The 11,540-nt window shown below is 43.2% G+C and overlaps 1 protein-coding gene across 3 annotated transcripts in view; it reads right to left on the bottom strand.

Moving 5' to 3' along the window:
* Positions 1 to 1,613: 1,613 nt before the first annotated feature.
* ttll7 (tubulin tyrosine ligase-like family, member 7) overlaps positions 1,614 to 11,540 on the bottom strand; it is a 90,109-nt gene continuing 80,182 nt past the window's right edge. Inside the window, exons 20-23 of one of the 3 annotated variants that reach the window (XM_005923399.3) lie at positions 9,172 to 9,345; positions 7,844 to 7,944; positions 4,250 to 4,354; positions 3,295 to 3,431 (exon numbers count right to left, since the gene is read on the bottom strand). In XM_005923399.3, coding sequence (XP_005923461.1) covers positions 4,272 to 4,354; positions 7,844 to 7,944; positions 9,172 to 9,345 — 358 coding nt within the window. In that variant the 3' untranslated portion in view covers positions 3,295 to 3,431; positions 4,250 to 4,271. Of the gene's footprint in view, positions 3,432 to 4,249; positions 4,355 to 7,843; positions 7,945 to 9,171; positions 9,346 to 11,540 lie in introns of all 3 variants that reach the window. The other 2 variants (XM_005923401.3, XM_005923400.3) reach the window with 2 other exon arrangements.

The raw sequence follows: 11,540 nt of genomic DNA, 5'->3' as shown, positions 1-11,540 counted from the left end.
CACCTGTAATTTTTAAGTGGTCTGGAGTAATACTTCCATTTTTTCTTTTCTTGCTTTTTCCACTCATTTTCAGTCCAGTCCTTGTACCTGATCATTTTCACAGGAATGTTTTTATGTTAAGTCACCTAACACAATTTTTTTTGAATCATTCAGGCATAAAAAAAGGCACCAAACACAAGGAATGAGCAGTGGTGCACATTGCTGTGTGTTTACATATAACAGAAAAAACTCAGTAAAGGACTAAACTGCATCTTAGCAGCCTCTCACAAAAAAACAAAACATCTTTTGTTTCAATTTCTTTAGCTGAATCTATGAAAAATGCCAAAGATAACTCAGTTTGACAGGCATAAAATAGTATTTTTTAACAGCAAGGTAATTCTCAAAGAGCTATTAGCCAAAAAAACTTGGCATAGCTCAGCATAGTGTGCAGTGTGTTCTTAAATCTTTTGAGAGAACTGGACAAGTGGAAGACAAAAGAAGAAGTGTCGAGCTTGAATTTAGAATTGATCTGCAGCAGGTGAACGGATCTGAAAGTCATGCCTTTAAGAAGAAAATACAGCAAAGACTTGACGCAAGACTCAAGAGATGCATCTGTCTCTACAGTTGATCCAACTACTGTTCACTGAAGCCTCATCAGAAATGCTCTCAGTGGAAGGATGGTTTTCACGAAGCCAGGAGGAAAGGCTGAGCTACGCCAGGTTACACGAGAACTGGGCTGAAAATCAGTGGCAGCAGGTCTGATGAATACAAATTAGAAGTTTTGGGGTCAAATTGTTGTCATTATGTAGAAGACCTACAACAGTGAGTGTCTACAGTCATCTGTGAAACATGGCAGAGCCTCTGTCATGGCTTGGAACTGCATTTCAGCCTGCGGGGATCTGCTGAGTTTAAGAAAAAAGTGCCATCAGATTAAAGTTTTCATTGTTCAGCCACTGCAGTAAATGCATAAATGGGTAGAAATGGAGCACTATCAGTCATGGATTAGCCCAGACCTCAACATTATCGAAGCAGCGATGAAAGGTCATCTCGACAGAGACTGGAACAAAAGGCAGCAACATCCAAAGAAGAGCTTTGAATGTCCTTCGAGAAGCCTGGAGGACTCTTTGTGGCCGATGGGCCTGGTTCTGCCGGAGGTTTCTTCCTGTCAAACGGGAGTTTTTCCTTCACACTGTTGCCGAGTGCTGGCTCGTAGCAGGTCATGTGATTTTGGGGTTTTCTCTTTATTATTGTAGAATTGTCACATTACAAAGCTGTTCTGATTTGGTGCTATAAAACAAACTGAATTGAATTGGTGGTCATAACAAATATTGACTTTGCACCTATTTCCCATTTTCATGTGGCTTTCAAGGGTTTGCGGACGGGGTCGTAAAAGCGAAACTCCTCTTCACATTTTCTTTTTTAAAATGAAAGTCATACTCGGCTTACTTTTCGTCTCCTTTTCACAATCTTCCATTTAATCTGCGTTCTCTGTAATTTTTCCAATTCAGCACCAAGGCTACATTTGATTGGAAAGGAAAGCAGAGCACAATCTGTAACTACACTGCCACTTTTTAAAATAGTGTAAAAAAGTAATAATAATATTAATGAATGAGAAAAAAGGTGAAATCAGTTTGTTTAAATATTTTATTGCTATGTAAAATTAAAAATCTCATACCTCCAATGAAAAAGTCCGGCTCTTAAATAAGACAAATCAATCAGGCAAAATAAAAATGTTTGGCATTGTGAACGGATGCTGGGGACGAGGGGAGAGTTCAGTTTGAGCAGATTTAGCGCAGCATTGCTGCTACACTTGTTAGTCAAAACTGTTACAAAACGCACCGTAGCGTACAGACTACCATCTTTGAAATTCTAGTTATCAACTCATGGGCTAGTACACATAGTAAACTACGAAACATGGACACAATGTTTCTCCCTATTAACATTTAATCATTTAACCGAAGGCTTACAGTAGTTCATGACACATTAACCTTAAATAAAAGTCAACCAACACATGATGCAGACGTGCGTATTATTGGCACATCTGTGAAATCCCGAGCACTCAACTACAGTGCGGTGGTGGGTGTTGGGGGGGGGGCTGTAGCTGCTCATCCCAGCCAAATCTCTGCTGTTACAGTACAATACATTTGAACAGATCAGCCAAGTAATTCAGCGTGTCGAACAATCTCTAAATCGTGCAACAGATCCTCGTCATCCCTAACGCATCCAAACTCGAGACGACAAATATAAAAGTGAAGTGTCTTCTTTTCAGTGCAGCCAAACACAAAGAAGATGAGAATAATTAATGTCAACGCAGAACTTCAAGTATATTCCAAACGCAGCTCCTTTGTCTAACCACTACATCAGAGTCTAAAGGGACTAAAATCTAGGCATGCAAGCACTACTAATGTGCAGCCACTCTTCTCTCTCTGTTACAAACTGCAAAGTGCATATTAGGAACTGGTGTGCGCTCTCTGAGAGGTTTGGCTCTTGATGCTGTGGCATTAAAGTCGTCTCATTCTCTAAAGAGGCAAACAGGCTCGGCTTTACTACACTGACATTCTAACCGTTGTGTTGCTCAATAGTGCTGCACTTAATAATATCACACAGGGAAAACATGAAGCGTTAGCATTCAAAAGGCGACCCGTTTTCGGGTCCTCCGGGCACCACATCTGGACTGCAAAAAACCTCCAAAAGCGAGAACATAAAGTGACCGTTGTTAACATAAAGCCTCTCTTATAAGTTACGAAATAAATAACATTTCAACATTTCAGAAAATGGAAACAAAATAACTGATTATAGTCGGCAAAAATAAGTTTTGTACATCCACTTTTTTTTTAATTTAAATGATGGATGGCTTTGTTAGTCCATGTGCATTATGCATCAGCATTCACTGCAGTCATGGAAAAACCTTAGAAAATAAATAAGTACATAAATAAATAATCCTTGCATTGTTTTAGTGTTTGTTATTCTTTTCTTTTACAGTACCATGACTTGTAACTGTACAGTGAGTATAATACAGCAGTTACAATGAGAAACGAGGGGCAAGCCCATCGCCTGGCATTCGAGGGGCTAGAGGGAGGGGACTGAGGGTAATGGTGGTCTGCTGAGCAGAGTGAGCAGCTCCCTTTAGCGATCCCAAATCATCCAGCCTTGCTTTGTTGATCTTCCACAAGGAGACTGGGCCAAAACCAGGCCCCAACCTGGGGTCCAGAGCAGCACCAAATTCAGATCTATACAGGACACCTAAGATCTGGGTTTGGCTAAAAAAGTCAAGGGAGGCGAGGTTGGGGAGGAGAGGGGAGGTCAAAAGGCCAGGGTTGCCACGGTGACCTCAGAAGTGGCCCATCCTGGCGGCAAAAAGGTTACGGGAGCGTGGCACGGCTGAGGAGATGCTGCCAAAGCTGGACGAAGGCCACTTCATGATGAACTGGGAGGTCACTGGCAGCAGATACCTGGACAGACGGACAAGAGCGAGGGACGGAGGGATTAGGAGAGAGGATGAACATAATGAGAGGATTAGTCATGCAAAGGTCGCAATTTAGAGGTCGGGGCGCCTGAGTAGGCACTGAGACAGCATATAGCCAACTTTTCATTAATGGTTCTACCACTTATGACCATCTCCATTTGCACAATTCAACTTTAATATTTGCTTGGAAGTTTGAAGATTAAAAAGAAAGAAAAGGAAAGAAAAGGGAAAAGAGTAGAAAAAATGAAAAACTGGAGACTTGTGAGATCCGTATGAACTGCAGCACTTGTTAAAACAGCTACGTTATTTTTTTTTAGAAAATTCCAGAAGAAAGTAAAAAGCGCCAGTTGTACATATCACCACGGACCAAGATGGCATCTTCAGATGTTTGGTTTTGTTTGTTCAACGGTCCAAAAAGCCCCAAATAGTCTTTTTTAAATCACATTTAACCAAAACAAACAAATAAAAAATCTTCACATTGAAAAAGATGAAAATAATAAACATTTGGCTTTCTTCTCTTTGCTTGGAGATTCTTGCGTTTATCAAAATAATGATTTATGTTCTAATCTTTTAATCTTTTCAGCTCCAGTTTTGTGTAATGTACCAAATCTAAAGTATCATACACACAGAGCTCTTAGCTGCGGTCCTGTTTAATTAGGTTATGTGCAGTAATTATGCATCTGCTCGTACAGTAATAAATCATGGACCTCATACCCACTGTCTTTTCTCTCAGTACAACTGTTTTTTGGGGGTTTTCAGCTTTGATCCTTACATTATTTGGTATCATGAACATAAAATCCTCACCTATCATTCCGAGGCACAGGCGTCAGTACCTTTCTAAGACTTTTCTATGACACCTTCCACCGAGACAGAGCAGTGAGGCAGCTCCTGCTAACAGCGTTCCAGTACCTGAGAATGAGACCAGTGTCAGGTTGAGTCAAGGCGAGGGCTGAACCCTGCTTCCATCTTCCTTAGTTAAGGGAAATGAGTCAGGTATGGTTGTCAGAGAAATGTCAGATGAGATGATCGGGATCCTGGACAAGGTTAACTGAAGGTTATGCAAATGTTAGGGTAGCGTTCAGAAGACATGAGACGGGATGCTTGGATTCTTCTAGACTGATCGCTTAGAACAAGATTTACATTTATGGGCTTTCCCAGCACACATTCATATTGTGATATGAGACATTATGCGATCTTATTGCTATATCCGTGGCAAAAATCCTAAGCTAATAATAAAAATACATCTAATATTCGTTTAGTTAAATGAGTACAATGGTCAAAGGGAACGGTCCCCATGGAAGCTCTTAAGATGTGACAATCTAATCAAAAGGGAGCCACTGGCGCTGAGGATTACAGAGCGAAGAAATAATATCTCCTTTTAAGCCAGAGCAGCGATAGCACACTTTTTCTCTGACAGCCCTCGTTTCTTGTGAAATAGCTCTTGGACAAATTAGCTGAGCAGCTTCTTCTGAAGTCGACCGGAAAAGGGGAGGAAAAAAAAAAAGCATGTCGCTAAGGGCATCTGTTTCAACACAGCCCCAGACCCAGGAGAGTTAGGAGGGATTCAAATTAACTTGATTTACTCCAATGAGAGTGTCCTTGAAACGGCTTCAAGTGGGCCGCAGGTATCCCTCCAGCACATCATCTTCATCTGTGACTGGACTCGGCTGAACAATGGCTCAGTCCGACACTTCATCTCAAAGTTCTCCACTTAAACGCCAGAGAGGTTCGCAGGATACGCTCTGCTCTCGGCCTTTCACATCCGTTCCCAGCAGGTAGCTCAAAGTGCGCTCTTAAAAGAGCCTTCTAACGATTTTATAGCACGGTGTTGGGTGCCACCCTTTGGATTAACTCCTGCTTTACTTATGTTTCTCCTCTCTGTGCTCGACACCTTAAAACATGTAAAGATTCACCCTACATCCACCGGGAATTCTGTAGCTTTGCAGTGTCACGCTTCAGTTCGTTTCCAAAGTTTTTGCTGTAAACTCCAAGAAAAGACACGAGGGAGGAAAAAAAGATAAGAAAATTGAATACTGAACATTCATTAGGGGCCAAGTGTGTGTTCTCCGAGATCCTCGGCTAGTCACTTTGAGAATATTCAGCTCATAAAAAGAATCACTGTGGTGATACTGGCAAGGGGTGAGATGGGGTGAGATGAGGGGGGGATCTTCTCATGTCCAAATGGCTGTCATCTCTGCAGGCTGCATTTAATTGGACCCTCGTTCAGCTTCTTCCAGGTTTGTCCTCTGTTTGATTGTTAAGAAGGTCTTGGCAACAATGTGCATGCTTGAAAGCCAGTGGGTTGCGGCTCATTCATGCACTTGTGCTTTACTTCAATTCATCAATTGACAGGCACACACTCTATGCACCAATCCATACATGCAATGCTACAATCTAGTGCAGTTCCTCCTGACAGGCCGATCTTAAGTCCTCCATCAAAATTCGACTGCCGCAGTGAAATGACAGAGGCCCCGACAAAACAAAACACCATGACTGAGGAAGGAGAAGGAGACTGCTGCGATAGCTGATGCAATCAGAAATAAGAGGTACAAAAGAGGCTTGAAGGTTATCTGCAGCCCTCATTCAGCTCCACACCCCAATTAACCCTAATTACTGCCACAGTTTTCAGACAAATGAAAGTTAATAGGATCTGAAACTTTTGTCATCATGGGAAAATTGTCTTTGGGTATTGACAGCAATTCCAAGCTTAACAAGAAAGTCATTAGTGGGGCTATTTGGCTACTTCTTCTCATCTGCCCACACAGGACGAAGGACTTGCCTATAACCCCGCCAGGCTGTTGACACACCTGATCGGGGCACTTCTCACGGGGAGGATGCTTGAACTTGAGCAGGCAGGTGTGGTCAACAATGGAGACCCCGTGGACCCGATCAACGCTGATGTGTGACAAAGGCTGGTGTATGTGTGTGCACGCACATGAGACAGTGGGTTGAATTTACAGTACAAAACTCATTTAAATGTTGCATAGCAAAGTGTTTGAGGCCATCATAGCTATCTATAAGATTTAAAAAGGAAAGCCCAATACAAATGGATCATTCTATGAAAAACATGTCCTTAAAAGCCTTTGAGGAATAAGAAATATGAGTGTCAATAATGAATATGGTCTTATTATACTGCAGTGTTGCAGTCTTTGACAACAGCAGGTGGATGAGTGTATTTCATTTTTCTAATTCAGGCCTGAAAAGTTCTGAAAGCTTCAGTTTATTATTGTAAAGTAATTAGTAACAATGTATTTATTTAAAAGTCTCGATTAAAGCAACCATTAACCACATTCTAATGTTTAGGCATAATGGTCATTACTTGTGTGATGCAAATATTCATTTAAGCAAAATCCACAATCTGTCTGCCATGCAAAGATGCAGTGTGTTTAGTCCAGCTGATGTCGCATCACCAAGAAAATAAAGCAAGCACCTTCCAAAGTTTAGCGTGAATTCCACTTTTTGTGGAAGATGTTGCTTTAAAAACAGATAAACTCAATCAAACAGTGACATATCCTCCAAATTTCCTGTGCAGCTGGATGGGAACAGAGCAAAGGAAAAGTAGTTGGAGGTTAGTGGAGTGCGAGTTACTGAAGAGGGACTGATGATCGTTGTGTAACAGTCACATGACATGTGCATGCACACCCACGCGCTCTCATACACACACAATTTACCCTCTCATAAAAAGCTTATGCATCAATGACAAAATAATCCTAATTGCTTCTCAGCTATCTGAAGTGGTGGTGGGTTGCAACTGTCCCCTGCATGCCTGATGGAGAGATGCGAGCCACTTGTGCCGTGAAACTGCAAGCCACGCCATGTGAAGCCGAGCCAATTGCTGCCTTCTTGTGACAAGAAGAGAGGGGTGCTTAGGGTTGATCATGGCACTGATGCGGTGCAGGTGAGACGCTCGGCTCCCGCCGAGGCCACTCGTACTGAAAATGCACTCGGGGTGAGATGCTCTTGATAAAAAGCACTGAGTGAAAGGCGCAGTTGTAAAGCATGTGGTTAAAAAAGGATGATGCGCTGCAAGCTGGCCGAATGGTTGCGGGGTTGACCAGCAGAGCTCCAAACAGTCTGAATACGCCTCTTTCCCTCTGAACACACTTTGTCACCGTTTTGCTCTATTTGAGCATTTAAAACACATCCTGTTCTTTTGCCGTATCAATTAATCTCAGCGTGGCTTATTTATTAAATGCTAGTGAGGGACAGAAGAGGAGACCATGCTAGACTGTTGGTTGTGCAGCCAAAACAACCATCTCTGGGCAAGTGGGATCAAGCCTGTGTTACAGCTGTGAGGGTGGTGGAGGCAGCAGAAAGCAGTGAGTAGGGACAGTGCTGGAAGATGGTGGGGAAAGGGAGGGGGGGCGGGGGTTTAGCAGAACTAAACCAAGCAGAGACCTGCATCGAGGGGCGAAGAGACGGAGGAGGAGGAGGAAGCGGCAGCGACAGCAGCAGGAGTGGAGCCATGGGTAGAGGTTGGTCCAGCAGCAAATGGGAAGCTTTTTTTACACAGACATATATAGACACAAGAAATAGGGAGAGACACACCAACGCGTGCTTAAAGGATACCTACAGCGAGTATATGGACACACTGGGCTTGATGGAGCTATGAATTCTAGTTGTTAGTTATTTCATCGCGTTATCACATCTGAACAAACTGAGTTAAGAAAAAACACGAGCAGGATAGTCAAAACCTAAACCGGCTCTTCAACCATACACAAACCCTTAATACTTTTTTAACAGCTGAGGTTTTTATACAGTAGGTGCAAAGTGATAGCCTGTTAAAATATGCGCAAGAGTTATGAATCATGTAAAGTGAGGCCCCAGGAAATAAGGAGCTCTCTCTCGTAAGGTCATTTGCTGCACAGGCTCATCTGGGGTCTAATTGAATTAAGCAGGCCTCGAGGGGCCCCGGGCTAACCTGAGCGCTAATCTGTGGGCCATTATTTCCTGTTAACAGCACACTCCCTCTCTCCCACTGCCGACCCAGCTCCCTCCCTGTCTGCCAGCCCAAAGCATATGTGATTTAAAAGTTCACTCATTACAAACCCAAGCTGCTGTCTCCTGCGGGGATCAACCTTAAAAAACAGAATGAGGCTGATTTTTTCTTTTTTTTGCTTGTTTGTTTTTATCAGGGTCTCCTAATGAAGATGATGTCTTTAAGGCTCTGCGGAGGCGAGAGAGCAAATGTTTTCTGACAGAGGTATGATGATGATAGGGCTGGAAATTTTAAATCAGAGTCTTTTTCTGTCTGTATCAGTGACTTTAATCAGTTTCAGTGGGTTTTTGTCAGAGTTGTAAGTTTATTAATAGGTGCTTTAACAAGTTTCCAGCTACACCTAAAGATTGGAGGAAGACACTGAAATAAGTGTCTTTGTTCCGAAGCCCAGTGGAGAGATGTGCAGAGCAAATAATGTCTAATTCCTTTAATTTGTTGCGATACCATTATGGCTAAACTGTTGCTGGTAATTAACTGTAATAATAATGAATTTGAGACCCATTTCTAAAGATGCCTCCTGGACCAATCCATTACCATTTTTTTAAACAGTTCAATTCAATTTTCTTTGCAGGAGTTAATCTCAACATTGTGCACGAGGATACCTATGACATTTGAACACCCTCAGATCTTATACAGTATGGAGGATGGATAATTAGCTCTCTGTGGCAGCGGGAAGCTAGAAGAATCTTTCAAAAATACAGCTGAAATGCTCGGATGTCCATCTCACCTGGTGTCATCCCACTCCGGGCTGAGTCCGGTCAAAGAACCGCGAGACTCTGAGACAAACTTGTAGACGACCAACAGGCAGTCTCGGCACAGCTGGACCAGCCTGCGACAGCACTGCAGCTCCTGGGGTGACACCACCTCACTGCTCTTGCTGAAGATGGTCTCCCAAGATGAACTGCAGAGCAGAGAGAAGTAGTTTAACACACACACACACACACACATATATATATTTAAATTCTTCTTTTTCGCTTTAACTCATCATTATGAAGTCAATGTTGCTTGCACAATGTAATGACAGCGTTGTTGTTAAATTAGTTCCCTATAAGTCTTTGTCGAGCCGATTCGGTCTCCCTCCAGGCACAAAATTACCAGCTGGATGTCAATGGCATCTAAAAAGAATCATTTTAATGTACAGTGTCTAGTGTACGCATGATAACCACATACAAACACGCAGCCTTTCCCTCTCCATGCGTGCGTACACAGCGCAGACATACAGGAAGACAGACACACTGAGGGGGATAAAACAAATCCTGGTACAGTTAACCCCCGTTACAACCCCGGACATACCCCTGACTGTGAGAGAGCCTCAACAACTGAGGAACACAACCCCGGGGGGTACTTTTGATGTCTACCCCGTTTCACTTCTTGGGAGGTGGGGGTGGCTCCTCTGAAAGGGTTCAAAACAGTGTGCGTTTCCATTCTCTTCCTCAAAGTCGTTTTCAAAGCCTGTTGAATTCATCAGCAACAATAGCTGCGAGGCTGTTTGATTGTTGTTAAGTCCCTCAGATAAAATATCAAACAACAGACCGAGAGGAGGTTGCGGGGGGAGCGCTTCCCCTTGGATTTGGCGTGTGCTATCCGAGGTGCGCCGCTTCACTGTCTCCATGTGATATCAGGGCCCCCTGTTGGGTTCATCCGTGTTGGGGCCGTGGCCCGCTGTAGGGAGGGGCCAGACGATAGGCTAGCAAGCTAGCTGGATGATCCTGGGCAGGCTGTGATCAGACAAAAGCTGGACGGGGTGCAGCATGATGGGGGTGGCTGAGGCTAGGGTTGGCTAATCCTCATGAGCCACATGAGCCAATAGCCCTTCTGCCCAATCTCTCTGCTCTCTTTTTACCGTCTCTTTCTCACTCGGTCGCTCCTCCACTTTTTCTCTAGCCACACTTCCATAAAACGGGAGCTTTCACCAGGGAGCAGCACTTTTTGAAGGAATTCAACATGTTTCAACCACAGGGAACCAGGTCTAAATTAAGTTCTGGGGTAATTAGTTTAGCCCCCTAAAAGCCCTGGGAAGGTAGTATTTTCTGAAAGTTCAGGTCCTCTGGGGTTGGAGCTTGAAGCGATAAAAATGTTTGATTGGTCGAGCACTCGGAGCGTTTTAGCCGGCCTGAGACTGACTGTGCGATCACACAGTAAAAATAAAAAAAATAAAATGTTTGCTTACTTTCAGAAATACAGCAGGAATTATCGGTTACTGTCTGTAAACACCACGTTCAGACTGGGACAGACGGATGAGAAAAAGCGAGAGCAGAAGTGGTCAGTCGAGTGAATGAATAGAGGCTATGTGTCCAGAATCATTACTACATATTATTTAGTACACCAGGAAGAGTTTCAGTGGATCCCCGTATACAGTAGTTTGTAAGGAAAGCTGCAATCAGTAGTGGAAGTCAAAATTCGATTTTAAACTGAAGGAGGGAGCAGAGTTATTGACTGTGGCAACATTTTAACGCACAAACAAACACACTCAGCCCTCCACACCTCTGCACCACGCTGCGGGGAAGATTTTGTGTGAATGGTCGGTGGTGCATCATCTTCAGGGCTCTTCAAGACCCGAAACGTAGACAGCCATCGGTCAAATTCCTGCAAATAAAAGTTTGGAGTTGTCCAGCTGCTGTCTTTCTTCTCTGGAGATGCGAGATGTGAGGAAGTCACACCTTTATCCCAGAAGAGACAAAGATACTGGCAGCCACCAGCGTTACCCCTCAGCCTCCTAGTAGATGCACTAGTAGTAGGTGACTTCCTTCCTAAATGATTGCACTTGGAAAATGTTCAGCAGGTCGAGATCACTGAGATTCAAACAGATGAAAATTCAGTAACACTTGATAATATAACCCACGGCTAAGGGCATAATTCCCCTGTTATTAATGGAATTTCAATGTATTTTATTTGAAATTACAGCATAATTATAGTTACGAATACTTAAATGTAGGCACACTAGAATAAGAGGGTAACAAGTCAGGCTTTTACAGGAAACAAAATAATTGCACTGCAAGTAAAGTGTCTGACATGTCTCGTGGAATAAAAATGTATTTTCCCACTGTAGGTATGCGTGTCTACTTTTTGCGTGTTTAAGCAAGTGGAAACTGGACG

The sequence above is a fragment of the Haplochromis burtoni genome, unplaced genomic scaffold (genome assembly GCF_018398535.1).
Source record: "Haplochromis burtoni strain Fernald_Lab_line unplaced genomic scaffold, NCSU_Asbu1 Contig_5, whole genome shotgun sequence".
NCBI classification, from domain to species: domain Eukaryota; kingdom Metazoa; phylum Chordata; class Actinopteri; order Cichliformes; family Cichlidae; genus Haplochromis; species Haplochromis burtoni.
Note: the sequence above shows the minus strand (reverse complement) of the source record. Positions and strands in the feature narration are given on the sequence as shown.